The 21,365-nt window shown below is 39.2% G+C and overlaps 1 protein-coding gene across 1 annotated transcript in view; it reads right to left on the bottom strand.

Moving 5' to 3' along the window:
- The window catches only part of POU6F2 (POU class 6 homeobox 2), a 312,234-nt gene extending 304,544 nt beyond the window's left edge, over nt 1–7,690 (bottom strand). The window contains exon 1 of the mRNA XM_053969855.1: nt 7,586–7,690. Coding sequence (XP_053825830.1) covers nt 7,586–7,690 — 105 coding nt within the window. The remainder of the gene's footprint in view (nt 1–7,585) is intronic.
- Nucleotides 7,691–21,365: the final 13,675 nt, after the last annotated feature.

Below are 21,365 nucleotides of genomic sequence, written 5' to 3' on the forward strand. Positions count from 1 at the left end.
AGGTTATAGATTCAGTGACAGTGTCTTGGAAATTCCAGACTTAACCATTATCAGAATTATTTGCATCTTTAGGTGGTTTTTTGGGGGGGGTTTTTTTGGTTTTTTTTTTTTTTTTTTTTTTGTATTTTTAAAGGCAGATTCAGTAATAGTCAGGCACAGTAATAGTCAGGCACATTTCTCCATTGTTATAGTTAAAAAACTCCAAAACAATGACAGCCTTTAATATGATATACTATGAAAAATTAAAGCGGATGCTAGTTTGCCACTGATGGGAGACAATGTGATTTTAATTTATAAGCTTGAAGAAAGGATAGAAACATTCTAGTCATTGATACTGTTATCTTAGTCTATGCTGCAAATCTATATTTAGCTATTTATCTTCCTCCCAAAAAAGGATGTCTTCCAGGAATGGGCTAAAGCTTTTTATTCCAGTAAAACTTCATTGCACTTGAGACATAAGAAAAGTTCAAGTAAAAACTGTGTTAAAGCTCCCTAAGTTGGATTTTTAAGTGAAAAAGCAGTTAGATAGTTTAGTGAAAAGTACAACATTCTGGTACAGAAGTATCACAATATATCTGAATATCAGTTGTGTAATACTATTAACATGACTTTCACTAATTTGCTTGCAAAAAACTCATGTTCTGTTATTTTATTTCTTGAAGCTTGTTTCCATAGCAGGGGGTAGCTAAAAAACACTTTTGTCCTTTACTTGTGTCTGTAATATTTCCTTTTTGGAAATGCCGTTCCATAGCTGGATTGTGTCTTCCAAACATACGTGAGTCCAAGATCCCTGAAAATGGTAGCAACTTACAAAAGAAAAGCTACTCCATGGAATTAACAACTGAAATAGCACTAAGTTCCATTTTAACTTTTTTTTTTTTCTTTTGCTTAAGGTCCTATTTCCCTTTACAATGCCCTTCCACATTTGTGGATTCAGAACCCCATCCTGGAATAAGCCACCTTTGGGAATAGGTCATATTTAGCAAGCAGTTAAGATACCACTCACTGGAAATATCACAGGGTCAAAAATTACTCTTTCAAGTGTGATTTTGTAGCACTGCTTGTCAAATTACTGGATTTCTTTTAGAGTAAGGTGGCACAGAAAAGCCTGCCAAGACAAGGCCTAGGTGTTTTGACAAGAACAACTATCAGAATTCTGCCCTGTAAATCCTCATTCACATGTGCAAAGGACATGGGACAGCTGTACATCTACAGCAGAGAGCAAGATGAATTTATGAGGCCCTCATCTCTGAAAATGATTTATTCAACTTTAAGTCATTAAACAGTATCAATAGCTATTACTCATGTGAGTACAAGTTTGTCGGAGATACGGCATATACAAATATAGATAGAAAAAACAGGCTTATCAGTAACTACAAAATGTATTTTAAACAGCTTAAGAAAATTTAATTTATATAGTTTACCATGTAAAGATTGTTTGAAATAAAGATTTTTGTATCCCCTCTTTCTCCCCCCAACCTTCTTTTTATGAAGCTTTCTCCCACTACCTCTTTTAAGAATGGCTAGAAATTTTGAACAATCCCTTGATCTTCAAAATTTTCTTTTGATGTAACAGTTAGATAAGGCACTACTATAGAACAGCACTACTAGTCAACAGAGAATCAGCAGCAAACATCAACTATATATTTCTCTTTTGAAGAGAAAGTACTACACATCACAGAGGTTTTGAAGCCAACATTGAAACAAAACCCCTGAAGTGATGGTCTGTTTACCTGTAGCCCTGATATCCTCAAAAAGTTAGTGCTCAAGACCCTTGGGTTAATATCTTTGTTCCTAATAGCCAGTTCTAATTCTAAAACAGTTTGCATAACAATTATTTTGTTAGCATTTAAGCTAGATTTTTTAATATTTATTAGCAGTAACACAATAGGCTTGTTGGACAGGATCTTGCCAATTGTTATATATATGAGGTGTTCCATTGAATTCAGCATCATTCTGTGCACTTGAAGCTTTAGCAATTGCAGACTTCTTAAGGGCTTAAGTGATTTGCTGACCAACTTTTAAGTACATGCTTAAGTCTAGTTAAGTTTAGTGAGAGATAAACATGCACATATCCAAAATTGCCTGATCTGAGGTTCTTCCATCTTTAGAATTTCAGAATGAAAAACTACATTACTAATGTTGCTGAACAATGAAAATCACAGAAAAAGAGACTATTTCACCATATCTTCATCTAATGTTGAAAGTGCTGTATACAATTTCTCTTTGATTGTCCTTTTATGTTCTTCCATTTGAGTTGCAGTTAAGATCAGAGAAGAAAAATAAAACTCTTGTTACAGCTACAGGTCACTCAGCAGTCACTTCTATGTACTGTACACACAAAAGTGGGCCAGACTGATAAGAGGCTCAGCAGTCACTTCTATGCACTGTACACACAAAAGTGGGCCAGACTGATATTTATTTTATCAGTCTAGAATCTAGGAAACATAACAGAGGTACTCGAATGTAAATGCATTGTCAAAAGATAATAATCTACATCACTGGAGGAGTGTCACTTGTCCAGCAATTTAAAGGTCATCTGACATACTTCATTTTTCTCTTACAATTAGAATAAAGTGAATATACACAGAGTACAAATCACAGCTTTTTTAAGATTTGACCTCTTAATTGGCTGGCCTGACCCACAGATGAAACCGCACAGTAGTACAGAACAGAAAAGAGAAAATAAGAGAAAACTACTAAAGATGTTTTTAGAAAGCCGATTTCAATTAAAATCCAATTTTGGTGTGAAAAGAAGAAAAATCTTCTTAAGTATGAATCAAAATGATAAAAATTCATCTTTTCTGCTGTAAAAACAGAAGTCAACAGAAAAATGCATTCTTTTGCTGGAATCCAGGCCTAGGACCAAAGAATTTACATATATTAAATTAACAAGATCCAAAGTCCTCTACAACAAATATTTATACTGTAAAATATTACAGCCACATTCCTGCATCTCCTTACAATAATAATTCTTAGGGACACAATATTCTAGAGAGTGTATACAACAGTGGGTTTCCGCAAAGATGGAATGCTTCATTATCAGAGTACAAGCTTGTTCATAAATATTAAAAAGTATGATTTTGAAGTTTTCCAAACATATTTCTTACTGCTTACATTGTCTCTCTACTACTGAAAAACCAGTCAATGTGTACCTGTCTATAAGTCTCTCCCTCACAGTCCTGAACTGCAGAAAACCTCTGCTGGTGACTGTAAAGGACTACAATGTTTGTTCTGGATAAAAAGTGAGCAGCCAAGGGGACACGTAGTCTGGCCTTACTTATGCAAGTAGTCATTCTTGCAGTGATGGGTCTAATTCTTACTTGAAAGAACAGGATTTGTCCCAGACTGCAGACAAAATGGCACAATTCCATGCTGTCTTACAAAAGTGGGTCACAATTTTACATATAGTTATTTTCTGTTTGTATACATTTTAGGCAATCCTTTATATTAGATTAGAGCTGGAAACATATTCCAAGAGAAAAAGAACTTCTCTACTGCTATAGGAAAAATCTTGTAGAGATTGCTCAAGACAAAATAACATTATAGATCTGATCTTCATTTGGTAAAAATTAAACTCCTGGATACATATTAGACTGCATTATAGAAACAACACTGACAACATATTAAACTTCTGAAAAGTGACCAAAAATTACAAAAGGAATGGCTTTTCTGAAACATGTTCTATTGTGGTTAATCATGAGGAATAATACCAAAAAATTTTTTTTAAGTGGCAACAAAATGAAACTGAACAGAAAGACCCACACTGGTTGCAGCAATGTATTAGATTCATAAACTGGGCTTCATAGAACTCTCTGTGGGAAAAGAGCATGTTTACCCTTGCATAAATAGCATTTACTACATGGTGAGATCATATGGAGGATACCACTGAAATACAGAAATAAACATGCTAAACTTGTAGAAAGAGAATTCAAACATAGCAGTAATAACTGCAAACACATGCTTATTTGAAGAAGAATGTTACCTAATTTGCTTCCTCTCAATATACAGAGATCTAATTTAAGCTGCTCCCCTCCCCTTTCCCACTTTACTATATTTGCAAGAACCAGTGAACACAGAAATGTGCAGCCAGCCTGGGCCCTCAGGCCAGTGGATCAAGATGGTAGGCTGGCCTGGGCTCCCCTGGGGACAACAGAGCCAGAAGGGTGATTGGACACAGTGACCAGTCTGCATGAGATGAGACAAAAACAGGAAAGCTGTAATGCTGATGAACTAACCTGTCACTCACAAGCTCAGGTCTGAGGGGAAAAAAAAAAAAAAGATAGAGATAAAAAAGAAGAAGAAAAAGGTATAGTAGAGGTTTTAGAAAGCATACAAGGCAGACAAATTACAACGTCATTGGAATAATTAGATGACACATTTAATTGCCTGCTCATTCAGATGGGCTCAGGATATATAGGAAATATGGCATAAAAATCCAGCTAATCATTTCTATAAGAGCAAAACGCAATTGAAGATATAATGGATATTGCGGTTTGGCATACAAGGAAGGATGCTACAGACTATTGCTGGCAGGGATCAGGGTTTCATGCCAAGCACTCCAGTTATGAATCAAAATCACAATGAGCAATGAGCTTCTAGATCTTGACACACAAGGCAAGGAGGTTGTTCTTCAGAGTACTTGGCTGTTTTATTGCTTGCTGGGGGGAGGAAAAATCCAGAGGGAAGGCTCACAAGCAATTCTGCACCCTGGACCCAGTACACCCAGGTGCTGGGTAATGGTCAGGTTTTAGCACTCTGCACACCATTGCCATCACCAGTGGGAATCACTGTGGACTGGTGGTTAAAGACAGATGAAATCCAGATTTTTTTTTTTTTTAAGTAAAAAGTGCATTTAATTATGAACAAGAACTTGGTGTTGAAAATGCCTTTAAATCAGTATGCTCCTGCTATTCCATTTGTGTCATACACAGACTAATGCTTGAACTACAAAAAAACTGCTAGTGTGTCTGATCTCCATTGCATCAGCTATACATGTACAGTTTGGATTTTTAATTAGGTGAGTTCACATTCCATTAGCAGTAAACAAGACTGAATTTAGAGCTACATCTGCAGAATTAGTAAAAAAATAATAATTATCATAGCAGGAAAAAAAATACAATGCTGATATAAAAAAGCCAAATTATAAACATTTTTCCAATCTTTTGAGTTTGGAGGTTTGAAAGTTAACAAAGACTTTTAAGAACTTTTTCTAATAGTGTCAGGAAATAAATGTCTTTTCTAAAACTATGCAACTACTAAATATGCAAACCTTAACTATTTATCAATACAAAATAGAGACTTAAAATATGGAAAGATTTTCTGCCATAGGTCTTGCCTTTTGATAGTTATTTTCTCTTAAAGTACTTACAGAAAGTCTATGTCTATTTTCAGCAAAGTATGGTAATTATACTGATTGCCCTGAGATTCCCACATTTGAACTAACTCCTTTATTATATAACCAGAAAATGCATAATTTTTTATCAGAAAAAAAAAATTGAACTTTTTATTCTATCATAACACATAGCTAATAACAACCAAACACTGGACAATTAATCAAAACGAAAACATACTTGAAAATCTTGTGGATTTATGAACCCATTTTGATGTGCACACTTACATATATGAAATGTAAATATGCACACATGCTGATCTGAAAAAAATGTTTGCAGCACTTAAGACAGTAAGTTTCAGAAAAATAACATCAATAAAGTCTAACACAGAAAACCCACAGAAGTCAGTCACCTAAAATACCTAAATTTATTTTTCTTTTAAGTACATGCTCTTGCTATTAATTTTAGGAAATGAAATACACAAACATATGATATAAACATTTTTCCAGACATTCACTGAACTTTTTTTAATTAATGAAATATGGAATGTTACATACAGGAAAAAAAAAAATCCTTCTAACATTTCCAGCCTCAAAACCACTTTTTGAGAGTTGGCAAGCCTTAAAAATAAAATAGCTAACTTACACTTTCTTACATGTGAAAACAAAATTTAGATTTATAAAGATTTCAGGGTACATTTTCTGCCAAGTGCATTTGCTCAAAACCTTGCCATCGTATCTGCCTTAGAATCATTAAATATATTTCCGTAAGACTGAACAAGTTAAACAAAAAAGTAATTAACACAGTCTAAAATACATCTTTTTGCACAATGTAGTACTGGCAAGCATGCCCCACTTTTTAGGTATAAGCTAGCCTAATAGAAAGCTGTGAATGTTTGGAGGATTTTTAATAAAAAATGTATCTTCTATTTTTAAAATATTTAAAGCAATAAAAGTCTGTGGTAAACATGGCATTACATGTTTGACATTTTCCGCCCAAAAATGCTTTACTATGTACGATGGTATTAATAAACCATGTGCTTTGAGGGACTTCAGTGCCATAATTTAGATGAAGACAATGTATAGAATGCATATTTTTCTACCATTATATCAACATACAGAAAACAAATACTATGTCATCATCTCAGCAGCATGTGTTCACTATACTGGAAACGTATGCAAAAAACCACAAACTTTTGAGAGTTCAAAAAATACCCTTTACCAGAGAATGATTTACAAGTCAGTGGTTAATGAGAAAGTGTTGAACACTTAAAATTTTGTTAGAAAAAGGAAAACAGGCACCCTCATCTGACTCTGACTGCTTTCACAGGAAAACAGCCTTCCCTGTTCATCGGAACAAAATAATTTCTTTCCCCACTTCAGGTTATTATTTGAAGCAAATGAAAAGACAATGATTTTTCTCTCTTCTGGCTAAAGCTCAAAACAGCATGGTTAAATCACACATATAAAAACTACAGACTTATCAGAAATCACAAAACAGAAAGAGAAGGACTCACTGACCCATTTGGAAGACAAAGACGACAAAATGGAAAAGCTCTAAAAATCAGCTTGTGAGGCCTTTGAGAGATATTCTTCTGGCATTTCATCACAGCAGCCCCAGTTCACTTCCCTGGATACAGGGAGGGAGAACTAAATAGAGCTGTTTATTAAAGCTGTTGTGCTGGATTGCATTAGGAAGCACGAGCAGACCACCTGGACCTTTCAGATTGTGGCAGTGTTTAATTTGCAGGCTGCCCCTCTGCAGTAGCAAAGACTACTACATTTACCAGGCTCAATCACACATTATCTGGATTAGAAGTATAAGAAGAAAAAAATAAAAATAAAAAATAAAAACCACAGCATTTAGTACAGAAATACAGTCAATATAAAAATAATGAACAGCATTACAAATAGAAAGCAACTCCTCAGCAAACATAACATTTTCACTCCTCAGTTCTTCTACTTCAGCATATTTAAACAAAATAAAACAGCAAATTAATAAATACTTTTATTTGGTAAAGCTCAGACTGAAATGGGGTTTATTAGAAGAAAAGGATGGTAATTTTGTTTTTTCTAGTGATTCCCTGGCAAGATTATTGTGTTTCTTTTGCCTTTCTCACTTTCAGTACCACACTCACTGAAGATACAGATAGAAAGATGGTACTGTAAATATGAATTATGTGAATCATATGGTTAGACCCTTGTGGAAAAAAAAAAAAATAAAAGGGAGTTGAGAAATGGCTGACTCCATACCTGACCAATTACAGCTTGCATGGTCCCTGTGTCCTGCTGAGCTGAAAGATCGCAATCCATCATATGTAGTCTTTGAAAAGGAGAATGGGGGTTTCTGGCATGCATCTGTCAATCAACTTCTGCACTCACAACCATCACCAAAAGCAAGGGAAAAAAGTCAAGCTGCTCCACCAAATAGGCTGAAATAGTCATGTGACCTTCAGCACTCTCACACACATACATACCTCCATAGAACGTATGAATTTTCTGCAGATATGAAATGACATTGACAAATACCCAATACCGAGTAAATAAAGTGAGACAAACAGCTACTCACCAAAGAGAAAACACTTGCTGTAATCTTCAGCCTAAAGATTTAATATACCTAAAAGGTATTTTAAATGGAGCGTTTTCTTTAGAGCCTAAACTTTTCAGATAAGGTGATATGATTTTATATATGCAGACAATGGTCAGAACTTTAAGCCTTTGTCCTCTTGCAGCCTCTAATTTTGTTTCCCCCCCCCCCCTTTATACTTCTACTTTATGGCTTTTTGAGTTCTTTTTTTTTTTTTTCTTTAAGTTTCTTTTGTGTCAAAGTGAAGTGGCTTGTGTTGCTATCTTTGGATTTGCAGAGATTATGAGAACTCAATAGAAAAAAATTTCTAACAGGAAAAAAAGAAGCAGGGGCTGAGAAATCTGTGTCTGTACTCACAAGTCAAAACATCTCACTGCTTTACTCCAGCAGAAGTCAAATGTTTTCTTTACTGGAAATATATATTTAAGTATTAGTTTATGTCAGCTGTGATGAGCACTCAAAATATTAAATATTCAGACTATGTAAATCCTACTTACAGAATCCTTTCCGTTTTGAAGGTTAGGAGAATTTTGGTTCATTCACTGCTCCACTGAACTGACATAAAATGTTGTTACTTAGGAAGGGAAATATTACCATTTTTTTTTCAAATGGAAGCAGTTTGTTTCATGTATCTCCCCTCTGAGTTAAGATTTGCAAGAATTTCCAAGACTATTTTTTATTCTTGTCAAAATATATCAGCCACTTGTCTCCAAAAACTGAGTGTCCTGAATGACATGCTGCAGCACTGATTGCTGATACGTTATTGGCCAGTGATTGCTGAAGGGTGACATTAATGTAACTTCGTAGCACTTTAACCCTTTGAAGATCAATACAGTCCTCTGTCAATATAGTAGAATAACAGCCCATATACTTTTTGCTGCATTACAGCTTCATATAAATATTAGTGCATCTTTCTGTCCTCCTCAAATTGCATTTCAGTTACTAGTGCAAACAACACTCTTTCCAAAGGATGTCAGAAGCAAAAATGCAGAAAAAAACCCAGTGTAGTCTCTATGCTTAACCTAACACACCCTTTTCATTTCAATAATTTCCTGGCAATATTTTGACATTATTATTTCATTTTTAAAGGCATTGAAAATATTGATCTTAGCTTTTATGGTCAATTAAATGTGAGAATATCAACAATATTCTAATTGTAGGCACTTGCCAGTCTCCTACCACAGAATTTCAAGATTCAACATCCAGTTGAGAAGTGTTTGGAATGTGATGGAGCACATGTTTATGTGCATATGTATGTGTATGTGTGTATATGTGTATGTATGTACATGGAAGTATAGAATAAATTAAATGTATGTTGAGGGAGTGAGATAAGGCAGGGAATATCCAGCATACTTTGCATTCCTTGAGTTTTTATAATACAATTATTTTTTTAAATGTTAAGAAAAATTTTGATACGTATTTTAAAAATTAGAAATAAGAACAATTCACATGTAGATAGATGCATGGGGACCCAGAAGTGTTCCTAGGACAACAAAATATTTTAGCATAACAAATTTTTCAAATCAATCCTATTTAGAAAGATATACAATATTAACAATAAAACATTGCCTCTGGGAGGAGGAGGAAGGAGTACTTGAAATGTTGTTTCCAACATCTGCTATGCATTTCATTTATAAACATAAATAAATTGCACCATTTGAGCTGAAATCTTATCTGCTTCTTAGTCATGAAAGAAAATACACTGAACCTTTGGGCTGCCTTCTGGTCAGCTGAGAATTTGTCCTCCAGGACAATTCTATGGAAAAACCAGTCAGTATTGTGAAGGCCATAATCAACACCCATATCATCACAAGCAATTCAAAGTACAACTGGATAGTGGGCAAGTGAGTAGAGGAGATTGCCTCAGCTGTCTCCAGGAAAACAGACACACTAAAATCAAATACTGTACATGAATTTGAAAGGAAAGTTAAGGATGTCTATTTCACAGTTTTTCTTCAGGAGAAGCCTTTCTGCAGTGGGCATGCACAAACACTTTTTTTTCAAATTCCTTTAACTCATTTAAGTAATGAAACCTGGCAATTAGCACTGAACAGGTTTTTATTAGACATTTGTTGCAGAACTCAAATAAGCACAGTGTTGTATGCACACAAGTCTGCTGCACCCTTACACACCAATAAACCAACCAGTGGCTTGTACACAACACCGGCAGAGCTGCAAGAGCTCCCTCCTCCCAAAGTGAGATATATGCTACCTCTCTTTTTCCCGTAATTAACCTACACTTCCAGGAAATGCCAGTCTACTATCTAAAATGTAAAACAACATCCCTACAGCTAATGCCTCTGCATAAATTACAGCATCATTGTTAATCTGAACAGCTTCAAGAGCCTCCTCTGCTACAGCTGGAGCTGCTATTCCTCTGAAGAGCTGGAGACCTTTTCCCTCAGCCAAATCTACCTTATCATGTCTGTAGGAGCTGCACAACTGGTCCTGAGCACTGTTTCATCTTTGCTTCTCATCCTTCAGGCCTTCCACTGGCCATCTCCTGAAAGATGTTGGTCCCATTTTGTATTTTTACTTACTCTGAGGAATTATCTCCCTCATATCTCCCACTCCCCTTACTCACTCCCTCCCCTGAAAACACACACTTCCTTTGCTGCTGGAAAGGTGATTTAGCTCTCCTGTCAGCAGTCAAAAAGGTGAGGGAGCAAGATAGTGCCTAATCTGCCACAGGGCAGACTCAGATGGAAAGCAGGGTGCAAAGGGGAACTTGACTTGCCAGGTTTGCTCTAACATGAACATCTTGAGGAAAATTATTGAAAGACAGAATGACAAATACTGCTTACCAACCAGCTGTGCTGTATCTCCAACAGAGACCTTCTGGTCTCCTTTGAAACTTTTTATCCATGGCCCTCCTTCAGCATACCTGAGAGGAAAATAGTTATGGAGTCACAGCTATCTATGGCAGCTATGCCTTCCTACATGCATGCCCCTTCAGCACCTGTCACGAAGGTTTGCAGGTTTGCCAGGTTTGCATTGCAGTACCTAAAATCATTGAGAGAGTGCTTATACAGGGAGGAGGCTGATTTATCACTTAATATTTGACAGTGCAAGTTCAAAGTGGTAAAATGCCTGTGTTTGAGTTGCACACTGGATTTCTGGCAGCCAGGGAAAGTATAACACTGAATACCTTTAACTGCAGTAGACTTTCCCTATTTAATTGAAACAATAATAAAAGAAAAAGGCATTTTGAATATAATAATGTGATTGATTTTATCTCACAGATACACAGCTAAGGACTTGTGAAAACAGTATTACTGTATAAAATAATTTCTCTCCTGTCTACCAGGAGAATATATTTTTCCTGGGTAGCAAAACCTAGCATTTGGAATCATACAGCAATACAAAACCCAATTACTTGATAGGAAAAATGTGTTAAAACACATGGTCATTTTTAAATGTTCATTTTTTATGATTGTCTATTGTTCTTTCCTTCATGAACTAGAAACCTTGTGATCAACAGAGCCAAGGGGTTTACTAAAATACCTTTAGGCACTTAATTACATGACATAGCAGAACTTACAGCAGATTTAGTGAACTGAGCAAGACACTCCTGCTTACAGCATTGGTACACTAGAGGGACTCTTTTTCCCCTTTTCTCGAGTGACAGATGCAGGGCACTGTCAGAGCAAGCTGTTGTACTGCACGCTACAGGCCCTTTGCTCACCGCTTAAACACACAAGACCCAGTCTTGCCCTCTTCAAAAATTAACAAATCTAATTCTAAACTGTCAATGATTCTTCCTCCCTCTCTCATTCTTTCTATCCATCTCTTACAAACAGACACTATATGGCATTTTGCATCTTGATTTTCATGGATATGTGAGTGAGGTTTCTGTATGAGTAAGCATCTGCTGTATTTTGCTAATTCCAAAATAATTGTTTTGATTAAGAGACAGTAATGGATTAGAGTTCCTGCCTCTGCAAGCCCATTTTGGCCAATTACTTTTATATTTCAGAGGGAATTCTGCTATTAAGAAAACCGCTGACACTTTTAATTTCTCCTCCTCCAGATTCATTTATGTATAATTTCTAGGTTTCCTCCCACTGCCCTAGAGCTCAATTTTTCAAAAACCAAGCTACTGGCACATACTCACTCACTTCAAGAATGACACTTCCTTCTGTTCCTGTATCATGTAAAAGAAATTCAGGAAAAGATGTTTCTGTGCCTAAATTGCTTGAACAAGGCATAATCTACATCATACTCCTTTCTGTACAGTCAGTGGAACAGCTTTCCCTCAGTGCTTTTCCTTCACTCTCTAAAGAAAACATCGGCAGAAAACTTTCTTTTTTTTTTTTTTTTTTGTTATTTTAGAGAAAAGGGACTTGCTGTAATACTTTGTATCTTTGGGAAGGTAGAAATAAATTCTCCCCCTTTCCTTCTAGATCTAAGAAGCTGGTTTGATTGCAAACTTATTTTTGTGTTTCAGGAAGGACAAATGTTCAACAGATCTTTCAGTTTTCTGATTCAAATGGAATTTATATAAAATGACAAATCTAGGAAATGGGAATAGGATTCTTTCTCCATAGTAAGCCACATAATGAAGAGACAGCACCTTCCCCCTCTACTCCTACACTAAGTGATGGGAGGTGATCACACCAATGATGATGGAATCTAATTAATCAGAGGACTCACACTTCTCAGGTGAAATGGAATTTTGGAGGAAAAACATGTTGAGAGGGAGGAGGGATTAGCAAGAAAGGGTGATATTTACTGGGTAAGGTTTAAGAATATACTTCCCAGGTAAATTCCCAACTCCAGCATTCTAATAAAACCACATTCTTCATGTCTCATGGTGTCTTCTGCAGTATCTGGTACAATGGGCTTTTTAAGACCTCTCCTTATTTGATATACTATGGATAATAATGGAGATTATCACCATGTGGGTATAGCATATCCAATAATGGAGATTTACACCTTGTGGAGAACAGACCATATTTGGGTGAACTAACATCATTCAAGTGAGGCAAATAAGAAATCTGAATGAAAAAAGAGGATTCTTACTGTGAATGGAATAATCTTTTCCCAATACTTTTCCAAAATCTTTGGCAGGCTATAGAACATATCAAAGACATCAGAAACATAAAAAATAAGGCATATTTTTCTGTTCATTGAGTAATAGGTATTTATTAATGAGTCATTTCAATAACTATGTTACTCTTCAGAGCAGTAATGCTCTTACCACACTGTCATGGTTATAGAGCAAAGGGGTGGAGCTTCTAGCAGTGTTTAATTCCATACCACCCACCTCATGGCAAGGGCGTGGTTTCAGCCGGAGGAAGCCAGGGCCAGAAATGGAAGGATTGTCATCTTTCACTGAGCTCAAGGGAGAGGATGTGCAGGTTACAGGGTCAGCCTGGCAGAACTGGCCCCTTTCTGCCACCTTTCTGTAGTCCCTTTCCTGTTCCTCTGAGTGGCGGGTTTTCTGGTTTGGTGCTGAAGGACAGCACCATCAAGTCTGAGATGCAGCTACAAGAAAAAGAAAAGGGAGAGAGCAGTGGTGGCATAGAGTGGAGCCCAGCTGAGTACACTCTTTTATTAATATTGTTGTGGCTATTGTGATTTTTCAGTAAATTGTGATTTCATCTTAAAATGTCTCCTAGTGTTTTCTCCAGTGTTGGAATAGGATAGGGAAAAGGGGGCAGCTTGAGCGGGTTTAATTTTCCTGCTGGGTTTTAAACCAGCACACAGACCAACAGGGAAAAGCAGTGTGTGTGATGATGATTAACTTCTTGTTCACTGATATATTTGCTTTCATTTACTTGAGCTGTAAATTGCTCATCTTGCATAGGTGCTACTTCCACTTCAACACAACACAATGAAGTGACAGAGTCATAAGAGACAAGAAAATGAGTGGCATTGGATGCAACAGAAGGGGTGTGTAGTGCCAGTGAAAGCACACATTTCCTATACACTACATATGCATCAGATTCCCAGCTCCTAAGTAGATGCCTCTCTCTCATGGAAAAAAATAAAAAGGCCCAAATAAAATTATGTACAGGTATACCTGTGCTTCTCTTGCTCCAAGCGCTGTATATGATGTTTGAATATTTCCTGTATCAAATAGGTACACTATATACAGAGATGTACTTCCTGGCATTACATTAGGACATGTCTCAGTGAGAAATGTTTGATCTTCTGATTGTCAGTTCACAAAATTTGGTTACAGACTTTACATTCTGCTGTATATTACACAGGATCAGGAGAGAAAATGTGTTAGATTTGAGCTACTGAAAGAGCTGCCATGTACTAATTGTTCCTGAGTTTGTTTCATTTATCAGTAAATTGTGCTATTTGCTTATTCACAGGGGAAAGTTAATAAGTGATGACATTTATTATAAATGCAGTCAATAGAAAAACCTATATTTAAGTTTTGCTCATAATTTTTCCTTTAAGATGTTTATGACTCTTTGCCAGACTTTTATGCTTTCACCTGCTGAGGATCAGTTTGTCATCTACAGTTTGGCTGTATGTTAACCAGAAGCTTACATGGTGAGGCAGGATAAGTTCATGGAGGGCAATCAGCTGGTGGATTGATGAATACTTCGACACCCTTTAGCTTAGGAAATACCTCAATTGCAAAATACTTGAGGATGAAGTTATGCAAGGACACTGCCAGGGAGCAGCAAGTGCCTGCTGCTTATTGAAGGCGGGCAAGCCAGGATCTGCTGCTGACCCTGACACAGGCCAGAAGCTGGGCTGACCCTGGCCCATGCCCTCATCAACAGGGCACTATCCCATAGGCCCTGGTCCAAACAGGCAGAGCCAGCAGCTAGTAACCTGTTCCACAAAGACCCTCTGATACATAGAGGGAATGAGCCAGATCCAGGGGCTCGCCAGGGAGACTAGCAAGAGATACAGCTGGAAACAGGCCTGGAGACAGGGCTGTGTCATGGGTCTCAAGTCCATCCAGGAGTCAAGGCTGGAAGTAAGCTATGACTTAGATCTGAGTGGTCCATCCAGGATGGCAACTCTCTGCAGCTATATTTAAAGATTCCTCAAGTGAACAGATATGTTCTGGCAACTTTCTGCACTCATTGCACCAGTTTTGCAAACTCATAATGATGCATATACTAGAAGACTGTTTTTCATATTTTCATCCAATAATTAAAAAGGAAAATAAATTTCTTTGTGTCTGAATGATATCATTAGTCATTTCACCAAATTGACAATCACAAGTGGTTTCAAGTGGGCATATAAAAAGCAAACTCTTCAGTCCTTCTTGACATCTCTCCTCCAGGCATGTATGGCTTCTAAAGAGAGGCAGTTGCCTTTTAGTGCTGGATGCCCACCCATCCAGCCACCTCCTTATCCATGTCAGCAACAACCTTCCTTTTCACTGCATAGCTCCAGAATTGATTTAAAAGTTCATCAGCAAGCTTTATTCATGCTCCAGGAGAGTAAAGTGTATCCCCACAAACAGCAGAGACATGAACTGCATCTCACTGACCCACCAAGGTTTGGTCTCTTGTAGTGCCTGGACTGGGCACTTTCTCCCATGAAACTTCCCAATGGAAGCTCAGTTCATGCCAGCCATGGATGTTTTCTCCTTTAAGAGGCAGACACCAGTTTTGAAAGGAGCAGAACTGACACCACTAGCCCTGTGTTCAGAGCCCATTCACACACCTTGTCCATGGCTCAGCTGGCTGGTGGAGGCTGGATCTGGTTCTGACTGCGTGGAGCTGGACTCCAGCAGGTTACTCATGGGTGAAGCCTGAGAGATGTATTAAGGGGGCTCCACCCTTCACACTTTGCTGTCATCAAGTGTAGGAAACAGGGAAGCTCATGGTCAGGTGTCCAAGACTGAGCACCAAGATGTTTCCTATTACCATCCGAGTAGCAGTTGCATCTCAACAGTTTTCCTTATCTCCTATTAATAGGCCCATCAATGTCTCGCCTCATGACTCAGAGATAACACTCTCCAAGAGCCAGTTCTGTTTAACAGGTGATTAAGAACACACCTTGTGACTCAAAATAACATCAGCCCATTGTGAGATGCTCCGCCCAGAGGGAGAAGCTAGGCATTCCCACCTGGATAAATCCAGGAATTTCTAGAGCCTTTCCACAGGTTTCCAAGAAGACACAGCAACCACATCTGCCACTCCAAGAGGACTGCAGCCACTCCAATTTGGACTGCTACCAGCACGCTGGCCAAAGCGGGTGTCAGGTTGTATTCTGACTTTGCCAGTGGTATTCCTTTTGTATCATTGTGTGTATTTTTGTCTTTTGTTTTCCCTTTTCCCAATAAATTGTATTTCTGACTTGGAGTCTCTCACTGGTTTTGCTTTCAAACCAGAACATCAGGCCTTTTGAATTTAGATTGCAAAAAATCATTGTTCAAGAATTTAGGTTTCCTTGTCCACCTCATATGCTGGATTTCATGGCACTCCTGAGGAAGAAAAGCTCTATCTCATGGTATAGTTCTACAGCCCCCATCCTCCCCACCAGATGAAGCTCTGACAGAAGAGACATCCCCTAAATCAATAAACACTCCTTGCATGAGGAACTGCAGGGTAGAAATAGGTACCACCATGTCAGGTGGAGTGACACAAGTTACTGCTCCAGTCTCCAGAGGACACTGGAGGAGGCAAGTGCTACAGAAGGCATGAGTAGATCACAGGGTGACAATAAGCCATGAATGGGATACAGGGAAAAGCATTCCTGTGTGTCAGGCAAGAAAAGCAACCATTGTGAAAAGCCCTGGTGAGAGTCACCTCTACCACTATGGATATTTCACATTCCTCGTGTTCTAAAAAGACGAATTCCATCTGTAATGAATGCAGACAAAGATTAAGAAGATTATTTCTGGGCGTAGAGTGTCTAAAGAAGAAAAATGATGACTGGGAGGAGCAATACAAAGGCAGATAAAATTGTCACCATCTTCAAGAAAGGGATCAAGAATGAAGAGGAGGAAAGGAGAGTTATTGAAAAGGAGGAAGAGAGTTATTGAAGTGCAAGTTAAAATATGGTAAAGAACACAAAACCATTTGGGACCTTTTTCTAAAAAGACAACCTCACCATAAACAGTGCACTAGCAAGTGTCCCTTGATGCATTGGTGGGAAATGGTGGTGAAATCACACATGCTCTTTACATCCCTGCAAAGTTCATGCCGAGGGAACAAAAACTTTCTCTTTCATCTCTGGCAACACCAGAACCAAAACACTGTCTTTGGTATAAATCCCCTTATTCGCACAGTCTAAAGGTACACACCAATTTTGTCACCAACAAAATTACAATACAAAATTACAATAATAATACCTCTCTTAATCTTTTAGTACTCCCACTACTAAATCTTAAAGAAAAAGGAGACTTGACAGGTCTTTAGGTAAGAACATCTTCCCACATATAGACATAGGCAAATATCTCTCAGAAAGGTGAGCGTTGCCTAGAATCAAAAAACAAAAACTTTCCAAACAGTATTGAGTGGTAAGATAAAAAGCAATTCTTTCTTAATGAAAGCTTTCAGGTGCACAAATATGGCTACACACACATGTGATACAGGATTTTTACCATTTTTATGATTCATTAATTAGTATATCTAGCAGGTACACCCAATAGGACATCAGTTGCCCCAGTAACCCACCCTTGGCTCTGCCCCTTGGAGATTCTTTGCCCTATATCTTGTTGTGTCTCTCAAATTCTTGTGAAAAACAAGATGTCCATGATAGAAATTATCTTCTTGAGAATAAGATTAAACAGAATTTCAATAATGTGTTAAAAAGGGTTAGCTTATTGTTATAAAATGTGAGAGAGATACCCTGCTACAGTGTTTAACAAAGGAGTTGCACATTTTGGTTTCAGTGAGACAAGTGGATGTGACTACAATAGCAACAATGAGCCATTCTCACAGTTTGGAGGTCATGTTTGCCTGACTGTGCTTTGGGCAGAGATCCAAATGTTCAAGGTCTAAAAGTGACCAACCTTTTCATCACACCAGGCACCTCTGTTTCCTTGTTTTTCAAAGTATCTGTTTCCCTGGTGGTCTTATGGGTCTTATGCCACTGACCATCTCAGCCTATGGTTCTGGCTACACTTTGGCTTTCCCCGGCCCGCAGCTGCTGAAATCAGTCCCCTTATGCCCCAGGAAAAGATCTAACCAGACAGATCAAGTCCCTGGTCTTCCTTACTGTGGGACTTCAAAGACATTAGCCCAGGCACAGAAGGGGATGGCTGATAGGGGTGGTCTCTGGGCTGCAGGGTTGAATTCTCCCACGGCCTGAGAGAGGAGTACCAGCACAAGATTGGTCCTTGGAAGCCAAGCAGAGGAGGACATGTCTTGAGTACCTGGAAGCTGTGTCTAGTATATAGCCACCAAGGGCAGGGGCAGACTCATGGACACAGGGACAGCCTCAGGGCCAGCACTCCAAAGGCCTTCCTCTGAAGGCCTAATACTATGTTTAGTTTTGGGCTTCTCACTACAAGAAAGATTTTGAGGCACTGGAGTGAGTCCAGAGAAGGTCAACAAAGCTGGTGAAGGGTTTGGAGCACAAGTCTAATGAGGAACAGCTGAGAGAGCTGGGATTGCTTAGCCTGGAGTAAGGAAGCTCAGAGGGACCTTATCCCTCTCTACAACTAACTGAAATTAGGTTATAGACAGGTGACGGTCAATCTCTTCTCCCAAATAACAAGTAACAAGATGAGAGAAAATCACCTCAAAGTTGCACCAGGGCAGATTTAGATTAGATATTAGGAAACTTTTTTGCACTGAAAGGGTTTTAAAACATTGGAACAGATTGCCCAGGAGAGTGGAGATGTCACTATCCCTGGAAGTACTCAAAAAACATGTGGATATGACACATGAGGACATGGTTTTATGGGGAACGTGGTGGTGGCTGAAGGTTCTCTGCTGCAAGGCCAGCTCCTAGTAGGGCCATACTCAAAGCCCATTGGATAGATGGAAATACTGCTTCAGACTTCAGAGAACAGACACCACCTTCTCAGAAGATGAGAAGGAGCACCAAGCCAAGTGGTAAGACCAAGGAAATGCCTTCTGGAAGAACACTTGAGGAGCATTGCAGAGCACTCTGTCATTATCCCCTGTGAATCCAGGGGCAGCAGCCATAAGAAATGAGATGCTGAGATATTGGCAGGATCCCAGTACTTTGGAGTACTCACTGGTGCCCTGCCAGGCACACAAAGATTTGTGCCCCTGAAGTTGATCAGACTGAGCCAGTTTCAGAAGCCCCTGAGATGACTCCAGGTAGGGCAGAATAGGACTTGGGCATCTTCTGGAAGGCAGGGCCAGCCTGTGGGAGGAGTAGATAGGTCTTTCTCACTTTCTCTGAGAATAGCTGATGATCAGTGCTCGGGTCAGGGAGGAATTTTCCTCCGAGGCAGTTTTGTATGCTTCTGAAGCATTGAGCACGACCACTGCTGAGGGCTCATCTGATCCCCTTCTTGTATATTTTTGGTCCCTTTGGCAGTCTCTGCTGCTCATGCTACATGAAGATGGCCTGTCATGCCCTGAATCTGGAGGGAGGAAGCCTTTTTTTTACCCCACAGTGGGCTGCAAGTATCCCTGGGATTTCTTTGCTTTCCTCTGCCACACTGAGCACAACCTCTTGCCCAGGCTCGTTTTGGCCATTTTGGCCAGGTGCCAGTTGGTCTTGCTCCTTGAAGGCATTCCTCATGACCCTCATCTGAGGAAAGGAAGCTTTATAGACTCCCAGGGTGGGCCACAAGGGTAGCCCCGGGAGTTGCTTCTTGTCCTCCTGTAGCACTGGGCACAGCCCAGTGTCAAGGCTCCTCTGGGCCCTGCGACTCCATTCTTGCCTGCTGCCCTCGTACCTCCAAGGCACCACTTGTGCCCTGGCTCTCTCTCGCTCTCTTGCCCACTGCAAGCTTGGAGTGGGGATGAGCTCTGCTCTTCCCTTGGCTCCATTTCCCATGGGGTTCTTGCATCCATCCAGAGCTGCCATTCTTCAGTTCTCCTGCCTGCAACACAAGCACAGGCCATGCATCCCTGACCAGAAAGCACAGCAACAAAGGAAGTCTTAGAAGGCAAAAATTGTGCTTATCATATGTGTTATAATTTGTAAAATATGCCACCACAGTACCACATATGCTTTCTTTTTTGTGTGAGGCTTGTACAGTCAGTCTTTGTGTTCTCACCCTTCAGGAAACAAGCGCTGCTGGGCCTGTATTCCTGCTGCTATATTCTGTAGCTCTGCCACTTGCCTTTTCCAGACTACAAAGGATGGGTTTTAAAGCTAAACTGAAGAACATATCAGCCTGCTTCTGGCTACACATGCACATTGTGGTAATGGTTGTGAGCATCAATTCCAAAACAGATGGAGAAAAATAAAAATTTAAATAACATCCTGTTTCCAGTTATAACCTGGAATTTATTGTGTGTTATGTGTCCTTGAATGTGTCTTTGGAGATGAAAAGCCCTTGACATTTCTGGAAAATAATGATCATTGTTACTTGATTAATGATGAGCACAGGAAATAGAACAGAACAGTTATGCCACATTAAACTCAGAGTTTTGCATAACAAGCTACAACCCAGGTCTGAGGGTTTCACCCCAGAGAGCAGCTCTCTGCAGTGCAGGTCCCAGGCCCACCTAGGAGACAGGGGCAGAGACAGGCATACCTATAGCAGGGCTTAGGCAGGGACTGAAGGTCCCAGGCTGAGCTGGGACACATCCCCCGGGCCCTTGGCAGGAGATGGAGGAAGTGGGGAGAGGCAAGTTCCATCCACTGAGGCCTGTGAGCACACCCAAGACTCTGCCATGACTTGTAAATTGGAGTAGTGTTTGTTAGCTACCAGTCACTGGGGGCCTCCCCAGACTCCCAGGACTACTGTGTAGATAAATGAAAGGGGTCCTTTTGTGACATCTGCTAGCTCCTTCACTACTATGGGATGAATCTCATCAGACCCAATAGACCTGACATTAGGAAATATTTCTTTACCTGGAGTGGTCAAAACCTGGAAACAGGCTTTTGAAAAGGTCCCCCCATGTCTATCAGTGTTGAAGAGGCATTTGGACAATACCTTTAATACCATGCTTTAGCATTTGATCAGCCTTGAATGGAACAGGCAGCTGGACTATAACTGGATGGTCATTTTAGATCTATTCCAGATGGACTATTCTAGTCCAGTCTAGTGTAAGCATTCAACTGATGCAACTGTTCCCTTAGAAATTCACTGTCCACAAATGGAAAAATCACTGTTCCTGCAGCTGGAACATTCAGAAGAGCAGGCAACCCAAGTGGCATAAAGGTGGTCAATAAAAAAATAGGAGCTAGAAAGAGAATGAATGTCGCTATTGAGTAAAAAAAACCAACACAGCTCACCAGAAGGCTGGTTTGCATAGCAGCAGCTTTAATATGAAAATTCTCTCTTTTTATTGACTGTTCCAATACATACAGACCAGATTGATCAATCAATCAATACATTTCACCTAATTGGCTAATTAACAAAAA

This window comes from Vidua macroura, chromosome 1 (genome assembly GCF_024509145.1).
Source record: "Vidua macroura isolate BioBank_ID:100142 chromosome 1, ASM2450914v1, whole genome shotgun sequence".
Taxonomy (NCBI): domain Eukaryota; kingdom Metazoa; phylum Chordata; class Aves; order Passeriformes; family Viduidae; genus Vidua; species Vidua macroura.